General features: G+C 38.4%; 1 protein-coding gene across 2 annotated transcripts; it reads left to right on the top strand.

Annotated features, from left to right (window-relative positions):
- Window positions 1-235: 235 nt before the first annotated feature.
- On the top strand, window positions 236-24,632 carry LOC125227764 (obg-like ATPase 1). 2 transcript variants are annotated; one of them, XM_048132083.1, is made up of 11 exons: window positions 236-383; window positions 1,131-1,312; window positions 8,081-8,141; window positions 9,039-9,166; window positions 9,640-9,815; window positions 15,488-15,565; window positions 16,626-16,723; window positions 17,343-17,483; window positions 19,165-19,261; window positions 22,713-22,860; window positions 24,366-24,632. In XM_048132083.1, exons 2-11 carry the CDS (start codon window positions 1,132-1,134, stop codon window positions 24,449-24,451), a joined length of 1,194 nt encoding a protein of 397 aa, XP_047988040.1. In that variant the 5' UTR covers window positions 236-383; window position 1,131; the 3' UTR covers window positions 24,452-24,632. The 2 variants fall into 2 exon arrangements, with proteins under 2 accessions (XP_047988040.1, XP_047988039.1); XM_048132082.1 differs by lacking the exon at window positions 24,366-24,632 and adding an exon at window positions 22,901-23,194 and having other exon boundaries at window positions 22,713-22,745.
- Window positions 24,633-26,039: the final 1,407 nt, after the last annotated feature.

The raw sequence follows: 26,039 nt of genomic DNA, 5'->3' as shown, positions 1-26,039 counted from the left end.
ATAAAAACCTCGTGTTTTAGTATATTTCTTGGGTAGCTGTAGTTTTTAGGGATAGCATTACAAAACAATTTCTGGGTTTAGCGATTTTACGAAATCAATTTTAAAAGGAAGGGGCAAATTTAAGGGTTTGTCTACTTTATGGCTGTATGTTCACGTCCGTTACAGATAGTTTTAAAAACAAAATTTGACATTTGACACATTTCATTTCAAGTCCTTTTAGTCCTTCCATTTCATTTCCATTTCCATACGTAGAAGATACGGCGTTTTGCAATTAAATCCGTATGGTTATCCCTTTCAAAATATTAATTTCCCTGTGAAACATAAGTGGAATATATTATAAGTGAGTTATTTTAGCAGTTGGTGTTATTAATACGAACCAAGAGGTGAGTTTTTTGAAGTATTGATATTATTTTAGAGGTTAGCCGACTGAAATAATTTATCAGAAATACTCTTGGTTTGTAATTGTTATTTCAAATCAAGGTTTTAATGTGACTATTACACATTTTAAATTAAATTTGCAAGTTCAATAAACATCGTACAAAGTTAACACTTATCTATATTTGGTTAGGATAAGTCCTTATGACCGCAACGTATGCTCGCACCAATGCAGCTAAAAGTATTTCCGAATCATTTACTTACATTTTGGCTTTGCTTTTGTTACACCGACGTATTACTGTGTCCTTTTCTTGACCTTAATTTTAAAACAGCTAGACAAAAATGCAGCAATATCATATTGTTTTCTTCTTTAAATAGCCAAATATCATATTGGCTTGTATTAATAACATTAAAATACCTAAAAGTCATAGTCATAATGTAAAGTTTTAGTTGTCACAGTGTACAATAATTTTTGTTAGACAAATTTTGCGTTACTTTTGAATCAAATGATAAAACAAACTTTTATACATCTTAGAGGAATAAAGTCTAAAAAGTTTCAAGCAACCACAATAAACACATTTGAACTAAGCTATTAGATTATTCAATCAGACAATCACACACTTGCATTGCAATATTGACCTTTGACTTAAATCATTATAACTTGGGCAGTGGCCATTTTTTAAGAAGAAAAGTTGTCTCCCCATCGCCAATGGGGTCTGTCGGTTGGTGACTAAGTAAATATATTTTTTTTTCAGAATGCCACCTAAAAAAGTAGAAGAACCTGAAAAGAAGCCTTTGATTGGTAGAGTGGGCACCAATTTGAAAGTGGGCATTGTGGGTATACCCAATGTGGGCAAGTCTACGTTCTTCAATGTCCTGACCAAAAGCCAGGCTGCTGCGGAGAACTTCCCCTTCTGCACCATTGATCCTAATGAAAATAAGTATCCAATTTTATATATTTTTATCTTATTTTTTAAGTTTCCAGTTTCAAATTGTTATTTTGTAGTTATTTGGGTCCACACAAAGAGAGGCTTGTCAGGTAGTGTCTGCATTCTACTTTACTGAGTAAACTGCCTCAGCCAAGGCATGTCTACATAGTATGTTTGCCATGCAAGGAAATTGCATTGCATGTCATTGCTTGCTCTGTGTGGACCCAGCTATTGAAGAGCTATAAAAAAGTTGTTAGTATATAATGCATTAGCAAAATATAAATAAATGTATAAATTACAGTAAATAGTGTAACTAAAAAGTCAAGTGCATCTACGTAAATATTAAAACTTAGGTTGTGTACTAATTACACATGAAATAAAAGTACATATTAAAACAATTAGGTTGCATATGCTTTCTTCATTTTAGTTTTTAGATTATAACAGAACTGGTTATAAAAGTACTAGAAAAAAAATATATAAGTCAGCTGTCAAATCAAAGTCACTTCTGATATTTGTATTGAACATTATTTATGTTAAAATGATAAGATTTGAAACATTTAAAAATAATTTAGATGTAGATGACAAATATGGTTTAAAAGATGTCAACATTGATAAAAATGTTAATTTTAGAGGCTGTATTGATTTAGTGAATAAAAACAGTGACGGTCATGTTATTGACTCAAAAATTCCACCTTTTGGTGCTGCTGTAGTTGGATGGAATAACACTGATGCACCCCTTCCGGAAAAGCCTAAATGTTATAATGCCTGGACTGATATTGATGTTCAAGAGCTGTTCCTAAACTCAAAGCCTACTTGCTTCCTCATTCTTGGTAAGCCTGGAGTCGGGGCATTCACACTGGGAGAATCCATATCTAAAAAACAGAATTGCATCCACTTATGCCCCAGAAATGTAATAGTAGATGAAATGGAACAGAAAACATCAACAGGAAAATGCATGGATTTTAACATGAGACATAATAATGTATGCAAGTTTGACACAATTTTCCCAATTATTAAAAAGAAAATGAAATCACCAGCTGTGCAACACAGAGGTTATGTAATGTCAGGAATGCCACTAGTGACAACAAGTTGGAATGAGAAATATCTTTATGGTAGTTTACATGATGAAGATTCATTATTAGAAGCAGAGGATTTTTTATACAATGTTATAGTTAATTTAAAGAAAAAGAAAAAGCAGAAAAAAGATGATGAGACTGCTACTTCTCTTGGAAGTCAGGCTGAAGCTGAAGAAGCCAGAGAGGAGGAGGCCGAAGAAGAACAGGAGCCAGAAGATGAAAATGCAGAAGAAGAGGAACCTCCAGTTGAATTACCTAAATTTTTATTAGACCCATGTTCTGGAATGATCTCCCACAAAAAACCATATATGACCTCTAAAAAAATTGCACTGCTAGAACAGTTCAAACAAGTTATGGAGTTGCCTGTAAAACCCGATGTTATTATCTATATCACAAGCTCAGATGCAGACGCTATATCCAAAAAACAAAACACTTATTTGAATTATGGAAATATGTCTATTGTTTATAAACCTATCTTCAGTAAAACTCAAGAAGACTTGAGATGGCCTGTTAAGTGCGATATTAATGAAGATCATGCTAACCGGCAAGAAAATCATATTGTTAATTCTAAATATTATTGTAGGCAACCAATGAATTACAAGGACAATTCTGTTGAACAGATGTGTAACTTCAAAAAACATCTCCTCAAATTTATAGAATGCCAACTCAAACAATTTGAACCTTCTACTATCATTAAACTAGATGGTTGCCTTCAAATTTATCAAATGATGCAACAAATTTCAGAACGGCTTCTCCCCTTGTCTATCAAACCAGTTTGTATCCCTGAACCTATGTATCTTGAAGAACCCTCTGATGACTTGGAGGAATTCTGGCAAACTGTACAAGAATTGGTTGTCATGCGTAGTAATAATGTTAGTTTCAATAGATATGCATCTCCATGGTACAATAGATGTCCTGTGGAACTCAAAAAAAGAATATCAAAAATAGGAAACCCCAAGTTTGCTGTTACTTTCCTGAAACACGTATATCTTATGTCTACATTACCATCTATGGTACAGTTTTGCAGAAATCCGCGACCTTATCTTAAATTAGAATATTTAGAGCCTACATGCAGGGCTATTGTTCTTGGAACTAAAAGTTCAGGAAAAACAATGATCTGTAAGTGTCTTGAGTGGCTATTTGACGCACAATACATTAATTTTAACAAATTCTATCTAGAAGAAAAGATAAAGAAAGATACAAACACAAGAAAAAATATTTTTTCAGAAATAATAGCAACAGTAGAAGATGCAAGATTCGCAGAGTGGCAAGCCGCTGAATTCGAAAGAATGAGGAAATTAAATGCTTGGCATGACTCGATTTTGAAAAATCTTAAAAAGTACCTTCCTTTGCTTGTTAAGTACTTATCTCAAGCTGTGTGCTCCTGTGACCCTCCTGAACCGGAAGTTGAAGTAGAAGAAGAACAACAAGAAAAAGGAAAAAAACGACGTCCTCCTCCTCCTCCTCCTCTAGACATGGCTTTCTTAACCACATATCAGAAATATCGAGACGAGTTGTTGTTTCTTCCATTCGTCAATGATGTGGCGGAAATTAAACTAGCAATGGCTGATAAAGACATTTTACTGAGACATGGTCCTGATGACTTAATTATCGGCACAAAAAAGCCATTATTACCGGTAATGGGTGATGCTGATGTAACTGACGCAATTAATGCCTACATTGTAACAAATGATCTTCAAAAAGACCTGGAACCTACTCCTGAGGAGTTGGTGACTGAATTATGCAAGATTCTAGACAGTATTGACAAGGAAGTTACTGAAAAAACTTCTAATGAGAAACAATATGGAAAATGGGTCATTGATGATTTTCCTTCAGATCCAGAATATTGGGGATTTTTAATAGATACCGGCTTCATGCCTGATTATACTGTAGCTTTAATAGAAAACCGAGAAATAGAGTCAGACCTCATGAAAGAATACAAAATGATTGAACATAGTGTTAAGCATTATAAAGAGAGATTTATTTTAGCTGATGATCCATTAGTCCATATTAAACTAAAAGAAAAACATTCTCCGTCACCACATTCCGTTGTAAAATTTATAGTTCGTGACCATCAGGTCCAAGTATTGGATGATATTTTTAATGATAGTCAAAAAGCCGCTGATGAGGTTTCTGAAGCTGAAATAACGGCGTTTACTGAAGCTATTGAAAAATTTCGGGAAAATTGGACTGAAATTCAATCTAAGCTAGAAGAAACTAATAAATGTCTCATTGTGGTCGAACTCGAGAATAAAACTGATGTTTCTATTACAGAAGAAGTGTTATTAAAATTACGCCAAGGCTATTATTTGCCGTGTGTTCCTGGCGAACCAGAGGACATAGAAAATCTTGGCGAAGACGATGATCAACCAAAAGATGCTAGTACTTTTAATTTGCCTTATTTCTTATGTGAAACGAATGTTTATTGCCCTATCGCGTATTATGACCATGGCGTATTATGGGAAGGAAAACCTGAATACTCTATCAAATACAACAACAAACTCCATCTGTTTTCTAATGAAAATTGTTTAAATGAAATATTTTCCAAAGATGTTACGAAGTATCAATCATACAGCAAGCCATTTAAACAAATTCCTTGTTTGAGAATTTGTGTAATGGGATGCATTGGAAGTGGAAAGACTACGATAGCACAATATGTAGCCAAAGAACTTGGTTTAATTCATATTGATTTTGTGGAACTTGTAAATAACTATTTAATACCGCGTCATTTTAAGAAAATTGGTCGCAAGTATGAAAACAGTTTCACTGATACGTCACCTGAAGAAGAAAATGCTATGGAAATACAAATGGGCGAAGAAAATTTAGAAAACCTTGAAGCTGACTTAATGGCAAATGAAACAGAGTTTAGACGTATGTTAAATAATTATTTTGAGCAAGGAACACCACTTCTGTCGCTTTTATTGCAAAAGTTAATAAAAAAAGTATGGTTTCAAGAACCCTTTTGCTCCACTGGTATTGTGCTAGATGGGTTTCCACGAATGGCATCTGATGTTGAGGATATGGTAGCTTGCTACTGTATTCCAGATCTTATAATCGATATAAGTACTAGTTCGGAAGATGTACTAGCTAGGACAGCACCTGGTATGTTTAAAACTTGGAAAGTTCAAATTACTGAAGCTAAACATTTAGCTAAAATGAAATTTGACAAAGAAAAAAGTGACTGGTTGTCTTTTGTAACACAGAAAGTAGTTTGTAAATTAATTTTAGATGAGATTATAAATGCTGCTGTAGTAGAAGATGAACCTATTAAACCACCTTCAACAGAAAGTAATAAAATGGAGGTTGCTGATGTTGATACCGATACGCAGGAATCTGACTTAATGAAGTACTATAACGAGATAGTCGAAGAATTTCCCGAGCCAGTTGATTCAAGAACTTGGGAAAATGCAAACGACGCTCGCGAAAGAATTGAAGGCCGAATAGATAGCATTTATGAGGTTGACGACGGAAACATTGACAGTGTGAGAGAACCTGCGGAAGAACAAAAAATCAAGATGATTCCTATCAATAATGGAAAGGCATTAAATAAAACTCTGAGAAAAGTTTCAGCCCAACTTGAAACCATAAGAAATAGATCCGAATCCTTACTAGAGCAAACATTCATACTCGATCCAGACGTGGCAGAAAGTCTTATGTTAGAAGGTTTCTACTTTATTAGTAAGTTTAATCGAATGTGTCCAGTATATATTTTTGAAAATCCCGACACCATAGTAAATCCCTACAAAGTAATGAAGAATAAAGGCATGGTTTATACTGTTGCCCATCGTTCATACATTTATTTTATTAATGGTAAAATAAACTTGAAGAAGTTCAGGCTTAATCCACTGAAATATGTTGTAAATAATAACATAACAAATTTTATTAAGTACCCATTAAAGTTGAGCGTAATTGGCCCTCCAAAGTGTGGGAAAAGTGAACTAGCAATGAAACTAGCTAAAAAATATGGTTTAATTTGTATTTCAAAAGGCAAAGCTATTCGACACGTTTTAGATAATTTGCACTGGACTGAATTAGCAGAACAAATGGTGATGCAACTAAGAGAAGGCAAATGTATACAGACAGACCTCATTATCAAAGCTGTTCAGATTGTTACTACAGATCTCCACACGGTTACGAATGGTTGTGTCTTTGATGGCTTTCCTGACAATGTGGCTGAAGCTATGGAATTACTAAAGATCGGACTTTATCCTCTCATAATATTCGATCTTTTTAGTGACAAGACGACGGTTCTAGACAATTCACAGAATGAGGTATATTTAGATATCAGTAAGTATAAACCGCCTTATTCAAGATCTTTTATTGAAAACAGGTTTTTAAGCTGGGCTAAAAACTGTACAAGTGTAAGGGATTTTGTGAAGGACGACATTCAAAACCTTTCTCTCTTAAATGCGAACGAATCCAGGTGGCAATGTTTGAAAGATGCCATTCTCAAGATTCAGACAACGAGCCAAGGGATTTACCATTATTTGCACAAAGTTCACTCAAATGTTGTACCTGCCGGCGTCATGTGTGTTACGAACGAAGCGTTTAAACAAAAAATGTCTTGTTATAAAAACCTGTGCCCCGTTTGTCTCTCCAAGAATACTCTGAGACACAACGAATATCCTGTTGACAAAAAAGGTTTACTGCAGTATAAATACCTATATTACTGGGTTTGTGAGGAGCACTTGAAGATGGTTCTAAACAATCCTGATCATTACTTAGCTCAAATAAAGATGGATGTACCAGAAATCCCGGCAGTTGTCAAAAGAATCGACCCAATACTTGTTTACGAAAATGGCATTTGTATTGTAACTTATGCCGAAAATTTACCTGGACAAAAAATAGAAAGAGGGAGTAGCAAGTTTGCAGCGAACTACCACAAGAATACCTATTTGTTTTGTTCTGACGTTTGCCTAAGAAAGTTTATGGCAAAACCTCAATTGTATTACAACGTAGTTGTTTTTAAAGATGCAAAGATGTTTCCAAAGCTGACTCTTATGGGCTTACCGCACATTGGTTACTTAGAACAAACTGTTGGGAACATGATTACCGAGGCGTGTTGTTCAGTGAATGTGCTAAGGCCTAAGTACCCAGGCTTGGACATACAGCTTTCGGGTCTGCTCTATATAGCGCTTTATCTAAAAACGCATAACACTCGTACAGATAAGAGCTTTTTGCCAAAATATTTGCGATCTCTTGAAGTATTCGAAGCTAGATGCAAATTAATGATAAATGTTGGTTTACGCTTGAGAGCCATTGATAATCCGTTTTCCAAATATCCATTATGTCGCCATCCTTCGAAGAGAAATGTTTCTAAATCTGAGTTAAGGTCTCTAGCTTCCGGTGGCAGTGGAGATGATGCGTTCCACTCTGTTATAGTCTATGATTCGTCTTAAATTTAAAATTTATAATATATGTTTAATTCACCTTGATATGGATTTAGATAATATTTTTTGTTGCTCATGACACTAGTAACTCTATTGTTGTGTTGATGTTTTCGTTTAATGTTAAAGAAAGCCTGTTTAATTATATTATTATTTCAGCTATTTTGTGATAATTTAATATGATAACGATTATATTAATATCTTTTATTTCCTCACGATCTTAAACGATCTTATCACAGGGTACGTATTTTTTCCTAATTAAATTTTAGTGTACTATGTTGGAGGTGTCTGACCATGCAATTTGTTTCAGCAAGCAGGGTACCGGTCCCGGATGAGCGATATGACTACCTCTGCGAGTATCACAAACCGGCAAGGTGAGTTTTTCAGGAATTGATTATCAGGCTGACGCGTTTCTAGACGTCTAACGGACCGGTCACGACATTGATCTAAGCTACCATCCACACTCATAAGACGCATGTCCTGAGGTGCGGAACGGACGTCCGCGCCACGCCGCCTGAATGTAATTCAAAAAACGTCTCCTCAGTACATTTTGAAGGACGTAAGACGCACCCCCAGGCTTTTGAATTACATTCAGGCGGCGTGGCGCGGACGTCCGTTCCGCACCTCAGGACATGCGTCTCTTAAGTGTAGCCGGTCCCTAAGGCAACAGAAATGAGCCAACTGAAGAGCCATAGGTGCGAACGAAAAGTCCCATCGCTGTGTCTTGCTCCAATCTATGACCGCCGCTGCCGCCTTAGGCCGATAGTCCACTATCATATGTTTATCATAGAAATATGATCATAGGTCTGTCTGCCTCCCTTTTTCTCCAACGTGAAGAAAAAGGATGGCATGTTGCCTGTGATCATATTTCTATGGTAAACATATGGTAGTGGACTATCGGCCTTAGACTAATGTCGTGGTCGGGCTGTAAGGTGCCAATTGCGCCGTAGCGAATGATGCACCAAGGTTTCTGTTACACTACCGGCAACAGAAGAGTCTAAGGGCCACTTGCACCAAAGAAAATGGGGGTTAACCCACCGTTTTATATGGAATTTGACGGATGACCGCCCACTAACCCTGAGTTAAGTGGTTGGTGCAAGTTGGCCTAAATGATAAATTAATAAACCTAAAAAGAATCCAGCAAGCTTCAAATCAAAAGTGAACAGGCATCTTCTGGGCGAGCTCACTCCATCGTAGGCCACGTCTTTGCCTTTGGCTAGTCTGTGGCCAAGAGTAAGCCCATTTATAAAAATAAAAAAAATTGTTTCCAGCAAAGTGCCTGCGTTCCTGAACGTGGTGGACATCGCGGGTCTCGTGAAGGGCGCGGCGGAGGGCCAGGGGCTGGGCAACGCTTTCCTGTCCCACATCAAGGCTTGCGACGCCATTCTCAATCTTTGCCGTACGTTATTTTACCCATTACCATTTGAATTTTGTTTCCTTTCTAATGGTAAATTAATATTATTCTGTAAATATTTCACCATCATCCTCCTTGCGTTATCCCGGCATTTGCCACGGCTCATGGGAGCCTGAGGTCCGCTTTGACAACTAATCCCAAGATTTGGCGTATGCACTAGTTTTTACGAAAGCGACTGCCATCTGACCTTCCAACCCGAAGGGTAAACTAGACCTTATTTGAATTAGTCCGGTTTCCTCACCATGTTTTCCTTCACCGAAAAGCGAACAAAAATGTTTTGGAAAATATTTTTTGTTGCTATACCTTTTCTGCTTATAAAGCGTTAAGTGTTTGTTCAAATAGTAAGTAAAAGTGAATTACAACTTAAAATAACCCTAAAATCTAACGTAAGCTTAAAAGCCTAAAACAACCCTCCGTGGCATTTGCTAGCTTACACTGTTTTAATTTTATATTTTCAGGTGCTTTTGACGACGAAGACGTGATCCACGTGGACGGCGAAGTGAACCCCGTGCGTGACTTGGAGACAATCGGCGAAGAGTTGCGCCTGAAGGATGAGGAACAACTCATGAGCTCGCTCGAAAAGTTGGAGCGTACCGTGTGCCGCGGCGCTGACAAGAAACTCAAGCCTGAATACGTACGTTTAACAAATAATTAGGGATGTACCGACTATTGATGTGGCCGACTAGGCTGACTACCGACTAGTCGGTGCTTGGGTGGCCGATTACTCGGCCGACTAGTCGGCTAGTCGGCCAAAACAGTTTTTTCTACTAAATTCACATTTCGAATGTCATTTTTGGTCCTTCGTTCGCGCTTTTCATGATTTTTTAGTTTTTCTACAGGTCTATGAGAATTTTAACTATAAAACTCCCGTGAGACTCAAACATATTTAAGAATATTTTAAGCGGGTTACTCACGTGTTAATTCGATGTAACGTTACTCTTGAGAAAGATCCTCGGAAATGGATCGAAACATGTCGAACGTTATATCGACTTAACACGTGAGTAACCCGCTTAAAATATTTTTAAATATGTCTATGACAATATTTATATACATTTTCCATTTTTAGCAACCGGTTTGGCATAGTTAGGCAGTGAATTAGTGATCCTGCCTATGAGAGTGACAGTCCTAAGAAGGATATTTCACACAAAGCCACAACAAATTGGTACATAATACAACCACATCACCTGTTGATTTATTTTTGTACTGTTTTTCTATTACTTATGAAGTGCCGATTCGGCCTTTTTGGCCGACTAATGGCAGACTACAAAAGTGGCCGGATAGTTGGCTTTCCCGACTAGTCGGGGACTAGTCGGTGCATCCCTACAAATAATCTTATTTGATGACAGTTGAACGCGGAACGTAGTTGCGCCAATCTGAATCCTAGGCCACTGTAGAACCCTTTCACATTAATAGTAAAACTGACTTCTATAGCAAATAAAGCACGGTGTCAATACGACGGGGTTATAGAGTGGTCTAGGATTCTAATTGGTTGACTGTACATTGGCGAGTATTTGTGACACATGAAGTGGCCTTGGCCCGCATCACACAGTTAGAAGAAGAACTGGGTGCGGCTAATGAGGAACTTAATTTGTTTAGGAAAGAGCGGGAGCACTATGATGCTTCGCAGTTACAGAATGTGTACCAAGAGTTGGTAAGCGGTGAAACACAATTGAGTAGGGACTCCAAACACATAGTATTCTTTAATAGTAGTAATAAGTTAAAAAAGTACATTAAGATTAATAGGTATATTAGGAGAACCCAAAAGCTGATCAAAGGCCAGGCATGTATTAAAAAATATAGTAAATTAAAACATACATTAACAGTTATGAAAAATAGGGTTCAAGACTGTCATTCAGAGCTGGAAGTCAAGGAATCAAATTTTCTGAAATTAAATGCCGACATTAACAGGCTGAAAGATGAGCTTTTGGCAGTATCCACCATGTATGAGACTACTAAAAAACAAGTTGAGGAGCACATACAGGCTTTTAATAAATTGCTGCTAGAAAATAGAAATTTGGAGGAGCGGTGTAAGGCATTATTAAATGGAAAACATTGTAATTGTGGCCAAATGCCACCAGCAAAGATTATTCAAGCCGATGTGGCCCACGACACAACTAGGCATGCGGCAGTAGTTAAACAGCCCCTAGAGCAGTCAGTAAGACTGTTGTTTTTTCAGATCAGATTGGGTTAGGAATGGGCCCATTATTAAGCTACCAGTTAGAGCAACAAGTGACAAATTACTGTTATCAAAACATTACTTTGTCTCATTTATGTGACCTTATTTCAAAGGGATGTTATGATAGCAGTACTACATTAGTAATTTTATTAGGAAATAGTCTTAATGTAGATAAGCTTAGCATAGATAAATTGATGTCCACACTAAATGTAATTGAAAAATCTGGTGTGGGGAAAATTATATTATGTGCACTACCTTATGCAGAAAATGTATCATATGACTATAATTGTAAGATAGCTTACTATAATTCTTTAATGTACCATGCCATAGCTGTTAATAAAAAGTACCATTTCTTTGACTTAAATAAATTCATTGAGCGCTTCATGCTAGCTCCACGGAAGTTATTTTTGCCAAAGAAATTATTTGTATATTTAGTGGAGTTATTGGCCTTCAATATTGAGCCAAATAGATGTAATAGTGTTATATATAAGTCTCAGTCAGCTGACAAAGCCAAGGACCCCATGCCTCATTTAAACTAGATTGTAAGACAGCGGAAAAACACCTGAATATGAACGTTGTTCACCAGAATATTCAGGGTTTTTCCAGCAAAGAATTAGAAGTAGGATTATTTTTAGATAGTAATAATGTTGAAGTTATGTGTATTACTGAACATTGGTTAAAAAAAGAACAGTTGATATTTGATTATGTTAATTTTAAATTAGCTAGTTTTTTTGCCAGAAAATCTGCTGCTCATGGTGGCTCCCTTATTATTGTTAAAAATTGTATGAAGTGTAAAGAGCGCAAAGATGTTGTAAAATATTCCATAGAAAGAACTATAGAAATTTCATGTGTTGAATTAGACAGATATATTATTGTATGTGTTTATAGACCACCATCAGCTGACTTCAGCATATTTGAATCTACAATGGAAAATGTTCTGAATTTAGTATGCAAGGGCCAAAAACATGTTATTGTATGTGGAGATTTTAATGTTAACTTGCTCGAGTCATCTAGTAATACTGTTAAAATGTTCTGTTTGTTTAAATCATTTAATTTATTTAATTTATTTCTTGAACCTACCCGGGTAGGTGTGACTAGTGCAACATGCCTAGATAATATTTTTTGTAACTGTGAATGTATAGATAAGAAATTATTTAACTGTTTTCATTCCGATCACAGCGGCCAAAGGGCAGCTTTCTTAAACGTTATTCATGATACTCCACAAACAATAACATATAGACCCATTACTGGATCTCGCTTGGAATCATTCAAAAATGAAATTCTACATAGTTTGTCTATAATACCATTTTCGCATTATGACTGTAATCATTTGTATCAAGATGTTTTCAATGTAATTCTTAATCAATTTAATAACAATTTCAAAGTGAAATCTATTAGTGGGTCAAAAGTTAAAACAAAGTTTAGTGAATGGGCTACTGTAGGTATTCACAAAAGTAGAAAAAGACTTTATGAACTTTATGGTGAGAGAGAGCTGAACAAGAATTCAGAATTCCTGGACTATGTAAGAAACTACTCAAGAATCTTCAAGAAAGTGTGTTTAACTGCCAAGAAAAACTTTATTAGTTCTAAATTGAAAGTGTCGGACAACAAAGTGAAAACAACTTGGAGTATTATAAATAAAGAAGCTGGTAAATGTAAATCACGCGATTGTCAAGTCAACATTGTATCAGATAATCAACAAATAGTGTCGAACAGCGATGTTGCCTCGGCATTCGAAGATTATTTCTCAAATATAGCCGTTAACACCACAAAATGTTTACATTCTTCTGCGGCTCAAGCCCATTCATTACTTTGTGCTAATGTTAAGAAATGTAATAATTCATTTGAATTTAGTCAAGTAGACTCTGTAAATATTGTTAAAACATTCAAGTCACTCAATTTAAAGAAAACGGAAGACTTATGGGGAACATCAGTTAAAGTAATTAGTCATGTCATAGATATAATAGCACCTTACTTGGCCGTAATATATAATATTTCAATTTCACAAGGCACCTTTCCAGATCTTATGAAATGTAGCAAAGTCATACCGCTTTTTAAATCGGGTGATTCGAGTGATATAACCAATTTCCGTCCCATATCAATACTTCCTGTACTAAGTAAAGTCTTTGAGAAGCTAATGTTAAATGATCTACTGGGACACTTCAACAGACATAGATTACTTACAAGCAAACAGTTCGGTTTCACAAGGGGCCGTTCCACGACCGATGCTGCTTCGGTACTCATTAAACATATATATAATTTTTGGGAAAATTCTTGTGATGCAATTGGCATATTTTGTGATCTTTCAAAAGCCTTTGATTGTGTGGATCATGGAACGCTCATTTTGAAATTAGAACATTATGGTTTGTCTATAAATGCCCTAAACTTTATGTCTTCTTACCTTAGCAATAGAACACAAACAGTAGTTGTTAACAAAACTTGCTCTAGCGGGACTGTAGTCCAATTAGGAGTGCCACAAGGCTCAATTTTAGGTCCATTCCTGTTTTTGGTTTATATAAATGATTTGCCATGTATAGTGAAAAACTTTTGTGAAATAGTACTTTTTGCTGATGATACATCACTGCTTTTTAATGTTGACCGAAAATCTACGGATTACAATGTAATTAATAGCACGTTAGCTGATGTACTGCAGTGGTTTACTGTCAACAATTTACTTCTTAATTCTAAGAAAACCAAATGTATTCGATTTTCTCTGCCGAATGTTAAACCAATCGATACAAAAATACTTTTGAATGATGAATGCTTAGAGATGGTAGATACAACACTGTTTCTTGGTTTAACATTGGACAAAAATCTACAATGGAGTCCTCATATAAAGAAACTAGCAAGCAAATTAAGTTCAGCCGCATACGCCGTTAGGAGAATCAGGCAACTGACTAATGTTGAGACAGCTCGCCTAGTGTATCATAGTTATTTTCACAGTGTAATGTCATACGGTATTCTGGTTTGGGGCAAAGCAGCTGACATACAGACTATCTTTGTATTACAAAAGAGAGCCATTCGTTCTATTTACAACTTAGGAACACGTGAATCAGTAAGAGAACTCTTCAAAGAAATTAATATCTTAACTGTAGCTTCCCAATACATTTATGATAGTATAATTTATGTTGTTAAGAATTTAGACTGTTTCACTAAGAATTCTGATATCCATAATTATAACACTAGAAACAAAAATAAGCTTGCCATAAAGAAGTTTCGTGTCCGTAAAGTACAGAAGTCATTTGTTGGGCAATGCATTCATTTTTATAATAAGTTACCTGACACTGCTTTGAGATTACCCCTCCCAGCTCTTAAGAACTACTTAAAAAAATCATTGATGTTAAAGGCTTATTACAGAGTCGAGGACTATTTGACAGACAAACATGCATGGCCCGAACCAGAAACTACAAAAAACGAATAGCAATTAAAATAATTGTATTATGTATAGAGGACACAGTTCAGATAAGAAAGCACATCAAATATTTTATATTTTATGTTGTGTAGGTAAATTACATATTTAATGATATTGAGATTCATATTATCTTTTTCTTCTATGACAATTTGATATGTTTTCTCTGAAGAAGAACGACGTATTATTAAGCATTAATATAATTTATTGAAATTGATTTCCATAGAGTACCTAGTCTGTTCATATTCTTTGATGAATACTTTTGCATGTTAAATTGTATGTTGTTATTTAATGCATGTTAATTATAAGATGTAATGTTTTGAAAAGAAGTTGCCCGCCGAGTTTCTTGCCGGTCCCATAGTGGATACCCCCCTCCCAACTGAGGGGGGACTGAAATCTTCTCGAGGCTGAGGCGTAGGGTTAGAGCCGGCGTAGCTTTATTTGACGTTCATATGCGCATTGTAATATGCCTACTTGAAAAATAAATATTTCATTTTCATTTCATTTTCATTTTCATTTGTGTCTTAAGGTGGAGGTGCTCCTCCACTGAGCTCGTTTGAGGTCAACGTACGTTCTTTATTTTTTTCAATGCCTAGTTTTCTACCACTGTCTTATTAACAGATTTTGTAACCTAATTTGTCAATGTTTAGAACGAAGATGTCTTGATGAACGGCAGAGCCGGTATGAGGTATTTAACAAATAAAAATATTTTCTGTTGCAGGACGCCCTGTTAAGGATAAAGGCTGTTTTAGTTGATGAAAAGAAACACATACGGTTCGGAGACTGGAGTGCAGCTGATGTAAGTTTATTTAACCTGTTTTGTATGCATATATGATATACAAAATCCAGCTCATTTCGTCAACGTCTGATAAATACCTAAGACCTTCGTGTAATTTCTGACAGTCCTGACACCGACACGAGCACGCTCGATGATATATTCTGACTTTCTAAGCGGCTACAAGCCTAAAACATTAATGGCCACTGGCCAAATCTCTAAAACTAGGCCTACGTCACTCGATCGCGGTCGCCCGTTAAGACGCTGACAACACCCAATGACCTTGACGCTAGCGTACACTGTCTATTCGCATGGGAGTAAGTGAAAGCGCGATGTCACTAAAACAGGGCGGCTAGGTACGAAAAGTACGGGAAAATATTAAAATAAAATAGAAAGGTGCATTATTTGTGCAATCTGTTTCGTCAGTGTTTTAGACATATATATTTTTGTTATTGTAATTTTAATTAAAGACAACTAAGTGAATAATTGAACGACATAGAACCGTTAAATGACGAACTCGAGACCAATCTTTGCAATTTTTTTCTATCGAGCCGATTTCGTTAAATCGTGTATCGAGTACGGCTATGTTCGTTGAAATATAATGAATAATAACATATAATTTACTTGCCTTACTAAAACTAATAGTTTGTTTTAAAAAACTGCGCCAGTAACATCAATTTTGCGCAGTTGGGTGTTGTCAGCCCCTTAAGTACAGTCAAATTGGAACCCTAGGCCACTGTAAAACTATGTCATAGTGACGTTATAAATCAGATTGTAAGAAATCTCTTACTGCTTGTCATTTTGACATGGTTGTAGAGTGGCCTAGGGTTCCAATTGGTTGACTGTACCTACACGCTAGCCGTTCATACGAATGATCAAGTGGCCGAGGGGCGGGCGCCTGAGTAGTCGCGTGGCACGTACCTACTATTCTTCTAAGTTTTACGTAGTAACTTATTAGTATTATAAATAAATCGTAGGTATTCGTCGTTTTGCGGGCAAGTGAAGGATCTGTTACGTTAGTAACTTATTAATAATCTGTGCTAAAACAGATAAATATATTCATTTGGTTTGTTTTTGTTTACAGATAGAAATACTAAACAAATACTTGTTCATCACATCGAAACCAGCGCTTTATCTCGTCAACTTGTCTGAGAAGGATTACATTAGAAAGAAGAATAAATGGTAAGTCGACTGTCATTAGGTCATTAGTAGTACATTCTTGTGTGACATAAAGTAGTGAGTGAGGGCAGCTATCAGATTCCATGGTGCTAAGCGAAAACGGTTTTAGAAGACCTTATACAATTCAAATTAATAAAGAATAATAGGCTAGATGCCTAATATAGAAGATCCGCTATTATTATTTATTATGTACAGGGTGAATTATTAATAGGGATGTTACGAATATTTGCATTCGCATTCGCATATGCGAAAGATTCGTATTTTTTTAAACATTTGCATTGACATTCGCATTCGCTTCAAACGATGCGAATGTTTTGCGAATGCGAATATGTGCAAGTCGCAGCTTGTTCCTCGCCCGCGCCGGCCGCTCCAATTGCTACTTGTCGACTCGCGCATGCGCAGATAGCTCAAATTCGTACGGCGTGAAGTTCGTACTCGGCATTTTGACCAATAGTAAGCATTTTTACCTAGCGGGTTGTTGGTGATTGCTTGGTTTTTATTTTGTTTTTTTATGAAATTCAGCGATATTCGCATTCGCACATTCGCATTCGCGAATGTGACACATGCGACATTCGTGACATCCCTAATTATTATTAATTATATGTTAATTTTTCCATTGAAGGTTACCCAAACTGAAGGAATGGATCGACAAGAACGACCCGGGAGCGCCGCTTATCCCCTTCTCCGGTGTGCTGGAGACCAAGCTCATGGATATGGAGCCCGCCGAGAAGCAAGCCTTCCTCAAGGAACACGGCATCACCAGGTATACTCACTAGTTCATATTGACAGCTAATATTAGGTACCTGAAAGAGTGTATCTATAGGAACGACCTAAATACTGGTCTATCACTTGGTGTGCTGGAAATTAAGCTTTTGGACATGGAGCCCGCCGAGAGGCAAGCCTTCCTCAAGGAACACGGCATCACCAAGTATACTCACTAGTTCATATTGACAGCTAATATTAAGGTACCTGAAAGAGTGTATCTATAGGAACGACCTAAATACTGGTCTATCACTTGGTGTGCTGGAAATTAAGCTTTTGGACATGGAGCCCGCCGAGAGGCAAGCCTTCCTCAAGGAACACGGCATCACCAAGTATACTCACTAGTTCATATCGACAGCTAATATTAAGGTACCTGAAAGAGTGTATCTATAGGAACGACCTAAATACTAGTCTATCACTTGGTGTGCTGGAAATTAAGCTTTTGGACATGGAGCCCGCCGAGAGGCAAGCCTTCCTCAAAGAACACGGCATCACCAGGTATACTCACTAGTTCATATTGACAGCTAATATTAGGTACCTGAAAGAGTGTATCTACAGGAACGACCTAAATACTAGTCTATCACTTGGTGTGCTGGAAATTAAGCTTTTGGATATGGAACCCGCCGAGAGGCAAGCCTTCCTCAAGGAACACTGCATCACCAGGTATACTCACTAGTTCATATTGACAGCTAATATTAGGTACCTGAAAGAGTGTATCTATAGGAACGACCTAAATACTGGTCTATCACTTGGTGTGCTGGAAATTAAGCTTTTGGATATGGAACCCGCCGAGAGGCAAGCCTTCCTCAAGGAACACGGCATCACCAGGTATAGTTGCTAATTCATCCTTCAAGTTTGAAAATAGAAATAAATCACTTCAATTCAGTCGCTTAGCACCCATAGTACAAGCTTTGCTTAGTTTGGGGCTAAGTTGATCTGTGTAAGGTGTCCCCAATATTTATTTATTTTTTTATTTATTTAAATCTTGTTTCGCTATAGCCATAGATGACTAAGTAAGGGAAGAGTTGTAATTCCATCATCAGTAAATGAGAGTTATTTGTATAGGCATAGTTGAGTAACATCTAGCGACAATCACGCGTCAACTAGCGTAAATTATCAGTACTGATACTTGTCAATAGATGTCGCGACGAACGAAGAGTCTAATGCTCACCAATTTTTAGCTAATATTACAATAGAATTAATCAGTATTCTGTTTTCAATTCCTTCTGCTTGTAATATAAGTTGTAAACTGTTCTAATATTATATTTTTGTCAGACGAGACACAGTTGCCACCTGGTATCGAGTAGTGGTACTGATAATTCACGCAATTTGACGCGTAATTGACACGTGATTGCTAGATGTCACTTAACTATGCCTATACAAATAACCCCCATTTACTGCCACGGCCTAGCCGAAGTGAGTTGATGCTACGTGGCGGTCGAAACGCAGTCTGGCTCTGTCGTGCCAATGCCCACTACAGAAGAGCGAGGGAGAGCTAGCTACGATACGTTTACGAAGCGTACGCGATTGTAGCGTTGGCTAGGTACCCCAGAAAATGATAACTGTAAGGTAACAATCCAGGAAAAGGGCGCCTCGACTTACTTGACGCATGCTCATTTTATTACGTGCTTTGCAATCATTTACCAAGCCTGCTATACCTGTGAAACGTTTCGTTATTTCAGTGCATTGGACAAAATCATCGTAGCTGGCTACAAGGCTCTGCAGTTGGAGTACTTCTTCACAGCCGGCGCTGACGAGGTCAAGGCCTGGATCATTCAGGTAAACTACTACAGTAAACGAAATCTAGCAAAATTTACTAGACTAAACCCCTCCTATATTTACACTAGCTTTTGCCCGCGGCTTCGCTCGCGTTAAATTCGAAAATTGCGGAATGTCCCCCAGTTTAGAGAAATAGGGGATTAGAAAGAGACACAGAACACCCCACTAGAAGCCAAATGCAAGCGATATTGTTCGAGACGCAAATCACCAATCCTTGCGGGGTGAGGCGGGCGCGCACGGTGCTGCCATTGGTCGTTTCAAATAATGGCGCGCCTTTATGATTAGCAGTAGGGATGGGAATGGGACATGTCTATTATAGACAATGGTACCGGTACCAGTACTGTGGTGAATTTGTTTTGCAACAAATTATAATATTATAATTAAATTATAATAAGGCCTAGTTACCCTTCGGGTTGGAAGGTCAGATGGCAGTCGCTTTCATAAAACTAGTGCCTACGCCAAATCTTGGTAGTAGTTTCCAAAGCGGACCCCAGGCTCCCATGAGCCGTGGCGAATGCCGATGCCGGGATAACGCAAGGAGGATGATAATTGTGATAGCATCTCAATAAAAATCATTCTAGTAACTAATAACTAAACTGTGCATTTTTACTTACGTTTACTAAGTTAAATAACCAACTAAATATTCTAAACTAATCAATGAACTAAATACCACTACAGACTCTACAGATTCTAGATAATTATTCACTATTACAAATCTGCTTTCTTTTATATTTCATAAAATGGTAGCACATGGTACGAACGGCAGTACGAAGTTCCCGCAACAGACATAAACTAACATGGCCCCATGCCTAGTCGTTTACGTGAAAGAGATAGCATATCACATTGTTAACTCGGTAAAGAGGGATGGACGCGCCTCGGCGCCGCTCAGCACAACCATATTGACCAGTATAAATGAACTCCGCTGACAATAAACAATATTCAACAAAATAATTAATTTGACTTAACTGTGGAATGTTGTTCCATCTTTTTTACATGTAGAAGTGTTAGAAGACTTGCCACACCACTTTATGCTGTAAGAGACCATTGTTTGCAACCAAAATTGATTATTTAAGATTTTTTCCCGAGCGGACACGGACACTGTTAGCGGGTCGTATACTTGGGCGCTACTGATCGGTGTCGCACGCGTTCAAACTTTTATAAACCTGATTTGTCGTATGCTTGGTGACCGCGAGTCGCCCTGTAAGGGCCATCTTGTTGTATTGATCTGTGGAAAGAGACAAAAACTAGCCTATGTAGGGTTGTAAATAGAAAAAAAACCAAATGTTTTTTTTCAGAATTATGAAAAAAAACAGAGCACCTTGGTTTTTTTCTAAATATGGTTTTTTTTTCAGATGAACAAATAATACGACAATAACGGTTTTTCGTGAGTTGTAACGTGTTTCAATAACAATAACGTACATTTTAATTCAGTATACAAACGTTTATTGGGGAATCCCCGATGCGGCGTGTAGCGTGGAGAGGCGGTGGTGTTGCCAAAAGTAAATAGTGATAACTACAAACTACAGATTTCGTAAATGTTACTTTTATAAGACCAGAAATTAAAGTTATTTGATTAAATTCGTTTAATAGTTAACATTAAGTCTAAAAAACCGTATAAAAGTATTAACTACTTTGCAAATTTTGAGATTTCGTACTTTAGAAAAAAAACATACTCCAGAAAAAAAACTGTTTTTTTTTCACGGTTTTTTTTCAAGCCAGAAAAAAAACCGTTTTTTTTACAACCTTAAGCCTATGTCACTCTCCATCCCTTCAACTATCTCCACATAAAAAATCACGTCAATTCATCGCTCCGTTTTGCCGTGAAAGACGGACAAACAAACAGATACACACACTTTTCCATTTATAATATTAGTATGGATGTGTAAAATCATTGATATAAATATGATTGTTAATTTTTTCATAGCGGCTTGTACAGAATATTATAATCCCAATCCATTTTTTCCCGACCAGTAAGCACACAAGCAGGGCTTTACTATCACGCCACATAAAGCCAAGGATACATTAGGGAACAAATGTCCCACGACACGTGTCGCCAGCGACGTCGGGTGAAGTAGCGCGACGTTGTCCGACTTCGCTCGACATGTCTGGCGACATCGCGCGACACGTGTCGCCAGTGACATCGGGTGATGTAACGCGACGTTTCCGGACTTCGCTCGATATGTCTGGCAACATCGCGCGACACGTGTGGGCAGTGACATCGGGTGTCGCGCGATGTCGCCAGATATGTCAGGCGAAGTCTTGCGAAGTCGTACGACTTCGTTAGATATCGCTGCGGATATAAGTCGCGCGATGTCGCCAGATATTTCAGGCGAAATCGGCCGGCTTCGCTTGACATGTCGTGGGACATTTGTCCCCTAGTGTATCCTTGGCTTAAGGCTACAGAAGGGGACAATAAATACCTACAACTGAATGATTTTCTAAATTATTATTTTTAAAATACTATACTAATTGGCCACTTCATATTTAGGCAGAAAGGAACAAGGTAGGTAATAGAAGTCTTTCATGGGTAAGCGTCAAACACGCCTTAGGCCAGTAACTAGGATAGAAATAGACTACTATACCCTTTTTCAAAGTCTGCCTTATATGATTAAGTACTGTCCAATTAACCGAAATAAAATATTACTATATTTTATTATGACTTCAAAACAGCAAAAAATAGTTCTTTGTTATACAAGGGGGCAAAGTTGTATTTTAACACACGAGAAGTAAAATACATTTGCACCCGAGTGTAACACAAAACTTTTCCCCTCACCATAGCGAGGAAACTGCAACGCAAAAAATGCGTTTATCACTGCTTCCAATAGTTCCACAGTTGGTAAATCATCTTTATTACTAGATTCACCTACTTTTATCAATTTTAAAGCATTTAATTTGCCTTTATTCAAGGTCAAATTACTTTACCCACTAGTGGATAAAATACGTTTTTACCCGCTGGTATTAAAGGACAAAACACGTGTTTCCGAGCTAGTGAGGGGAAAATATTTTTAAAGTATACTTTTATGTAATCAGGCGAAAACAACACAGTCATGTTAATCTATAGATTATCTGTGCATCAGGTCATTCTATTAAAAAAAAACAACATTTTCTGACTTTTTAAGTTTGAAGGCATAAAGTTCAATATGTCAGCGATTGTTTTGACATGCAGTAAGGTTCGAATTCGATGACGTCACTACATCGCTGACAACGTTTTCGGTGGCCAAAATAAGTAAAAAATTACACTCATTTTTATTCGAAAATATGTAGTCATCATACACTTTTAGTACCCAAAATCTGTAAATATTGTTTTTTTATGTCAAATAATACAGAAGACAATCATTTATTGTGCCAAATTCGATATGAGTCTAGTAGCCTATTACCCTATGTAATTGTATGTACGAGTGCTAGTCAATAATGCAGTAATATTTTATGTATCTATTTCGTTCAATTACAGAAAGGCACAAAAGCGCCACAGGCCGCGGGTCGCATTCACACCGACTTCGAAAAAGGGTTCATCATGGCCGAGGTCATGCACTACAAGGACTTCAAGGAGGAAGGCTCCGAAGCCGCCTGCAAGTCTGCCGGCAAATACCGACAACAGGGTAACTTGAACCATTCCTATTGCTTCAAACTGCGGGTCACATTCACACCGACTTCGAGAAAGGATTCATCATGGCTGAGGTCATGCACTACAAGGACTTCAAGGAGGAAGGGTCTGAAGCCGCCTGCAAGTCTGCCGGCAGATGCCGGCAACAAGGTAACTTGAACCATTCCTATTGTTTCAAACTGCGGGTCACATTCACACCGACTTCGAGAAAGGATTCATCATGGCTGAGGTCATGCACTACAAGGACTTCAAGGAGGAAGGTTCTGAAGCCGCCTGCAAGTCTGCCGGCAAATGCCGGCAACAAGGTAACTTGAACCATTCCTATTGTTTCAAACTGCGGGTCACATTCACACCGACCTCGAGAAAGGATTCATCATGGCTGAGGTCATGCACTACAAGGACTTCAAGGAGGAAGGCTCCGAAGCCGCCTGCAAGTCTGCCGGCAAATACCGACAACAAGGTAACTTGAACCATTCCTATTGCTTCAAACTGCGGGTCACATTCATACCGACTTCGAGAAAGGATTCATCATGGCTGAGGTCATGCACTACAAGGACTTCAAGGAGGAAGGCTCCGAAGCCGCCTGCAAGTCTGCCGGCAAATACCGACAACAAGGTAACTTGAACCATTCCTATTGCTTCAAACTGCGGGTCACATTCACACCGACCTCGAGAAAGGATTCATCATGGCTGAGGTTATGCACTACAAGGGCTTCAAGGAGGAAGGGTCTGAAGCCGCCTGCAAGTCTAACGGCAGATGCCGGCAACAAGGTAACTTGAAGCATTCCTAGTGCTTCAAACTGCGGGTCAGATTCAATTCACACCGACTTCGAGAAAGTCGGCAAATACCGACAGCAAGGTAATATCGAATTACAGTTCTAGTGTAAAGGCACAGTCTTAAGTCGTTAAGTCGTACGCTCTTACGTCTAGGCCACCAGCACTTCAGTTTTGCCAACCATTGTCGATGGAATAGGGCTCGGATACCGGTTAAATTTTCAAATCGTTATCGGCAAAACCTTTAAATTTCGTTTTCGCTCGAAAAACCGCTATTTTTAAACCGGTTTTTAGGGGAACGCTTTCATAAAGGTTTCGTTCGATTAACCGGTTTAGAACAAAATAAACCGGTTTATTCCACAGCATGATAGGTAATTACTGTTCTAACCAAACAAAAAAAGTCGCTATGTGAACGTAGGCATTTACGCGGCGCCGGTGCGTCTCGCCGCTTGTCGAATAAACGTTCTCATAACGTTCGCGTTCTATAGAAATTTCGGAGTAAAATCGAAATAATCCGGTTTTAACCGGTAAAAAATAAACCGGATCCGAGCCTTGCGATGGAGTTCATTATCATTATTTTTATAGGTAGAGTCAAACCAATTAATTTAGTTGTGCTGCCTTTGCATTTTCAAGCCATACAAAGGCAGATGCATCGATCCACGAATCGATCATAGATATATAATAATCAAGTAACTTCACGTTTACAACCTTGTGTCCTTACTTCCAGGTCGTAACTACATGGTAGAGGATGGAGACATCATCTTCTTCAAATTCAACGCCGGCGCCGGTCTCAAGGACGCCAAGAAGAAATGACGTGACAAAGTCCTGCTTCTGTTAGTACATTTCCTGTACTTAAACTTGGTTCTCTATACTCTGATGCACGTCGCCTGAATTTTAATTTTTTTTTATTTACAAATAAGTTTTCAATAAGTGAATCCGTATTTATATTGAACGTCTATGTAATAATAATAATAAAGCTTGTTGAAGTTTGTAATTTTTTCAGTTTTTATTTTGATCTGTTTGTAAAGAATTAAGTCACGTAAATTAACATTTTCGATGAATGCAATTTTTTTTTCTACAAACATAAATATTATAAAGAAAGGCGAAACAGGAAGTAGGTAGCGAGATTATAAACTGAAATAGATATCGCACACTAAAAAAGGCGACCAAGTCCACTGTAGCCGAGCGGGGAATCGAACCCCGAGAAAACATACACGGATAACGTCCTTACCAGTAGTCCACCCGGCCACGGCGATACCAACCAACATGTATGTATATTATTAGCAGCAGATTAAGTTGAAATAACATACATATAATCACGCCTGTATCCCATAAAGGGGTAGACAGAGCACATGAACTACTAAGTTTCAGTGCCACTCTTGGCAAAAAGGGGTTGAAAGAAATCCAAATTGTGACATTGCAGTGACAGGTTACCACCAGCCTCTCGCCTACGCCACAATTTAACCCATATCCCACAGTCGACTTCTACGATACCCACGGGAAGAAAGGGGGTGGTGAAATTCTTAACCCGTCACCACACGGGGTAAGTTGTAGGGATGTACCGACTATCCGGCCACATTTGTAGTCGGCGATTAGTCGGCACTTTATAGGTCATAGAAAAATAGCACAAAAAGAACAAATATCTGTGATCATCACAAAAATAAATGTCCTACCTAGGGCTACCGGGTGTAGGCAGGATCACTAACCTTTTTTTTTTTTTTTTTTTTTTTGTTTTGGGGGGAAAATGCGTTCCGCATACCACTAGGGTGCGAGGGGGGACCCTAGTGGTTATGTGGGACTCCCGTATTGGCTAATGAGGCCACGGTATACCCACTAAAAACCCCCCCACATGCCACCTCGCCGCTTTGTTGGCGGGGTTACCGGAACACTTGCGCTCACAACGGCGACCCCGCCGGCGGCAGCCGCCCACGTGCAGCTTCTCCGCGGATGCCCAAAGGCCCTCCACAGTGAGTGCGCCGGATGACAGGGCGCACCTTCCTCCTCAGCCGCTTATAGGTACAGTGACGGACCCCCTCGAGTCCGCCACAAAGAGGCCATGGGCGCCAGAATGTTCCGGCGCCCAGCGGTGGAAATGGTCTTTGGTTCCACCGCTAACCAAGTCGGCCGCAAAGGATAGGGAGAACGGCGCACCGTAATACCGGCACTCCTCTTCCCTTGCGGCCCCACCAATGCCGCTACAGCGGAGCAGCCCCGCCAAGGTCGCAGGGGGTAGGGAGAGTGGCGCACCGTTATACCATCACGCCTCTCCCCCTGCGATCCCACCTCGGCTACCGTGGGAGGGCACAGAGCGGCATCCCATACTGCCGGATCTTCCCTCCCACCGCAGTCCCACTTAGAGCGACCACCTCGAGCCAGCCAGCTCCCCAAACCGGCCGGCCCT

This window comes from Leguminivora glycinivorella, chromosome 7 (assembly GCF_023078275.1).
Source record: "Leguminivora glycinivorella isolate SPB_JAAS2020 chromosome 7, LegGlyc_1.1, whole genome shotgun sequence".
Classification (NCBI taxonomy): Eukaryota; Metazoa; Arthropoda; class Insecta; order Lepidoptera; family Tortricidae; genus Leguminivora; species Leguminivora glycinivorella.
The sequence above is the reverse complement of the archived record's forward strand: the minus strand, read 5'-3'. Positions and strand labels throughout refer to the sequence as shown.

What these genes read in the sequence shown, in the direction of transcription:
- LOC125227764 (XM_048132082.1), top strand. Translation starts at nt 1,132, where the DNA reads ATGCCACCTAAAAAAGTAGAAGAACCTGAAAAGAAGCCTTTGATTGGT. An exon ending in GAGTATCACAAACCGGCAAG is followed by an intron (nt 8,142 to 9,038) that starts GTGAGTTTTTCA and finishes AATTGTTTCCAG; the next exon opens with CAAAGTGCCTGCGTTCCTGA. An exon ending in GAGACTGGAGTGCAGCTGAT is followed by an intron (nt 15,566 to 16,625) that starts GTAAGTTTATTT and finishes TTTTGTTTACAG; the next exon opens with ATAGAAATACTAAACAAATA.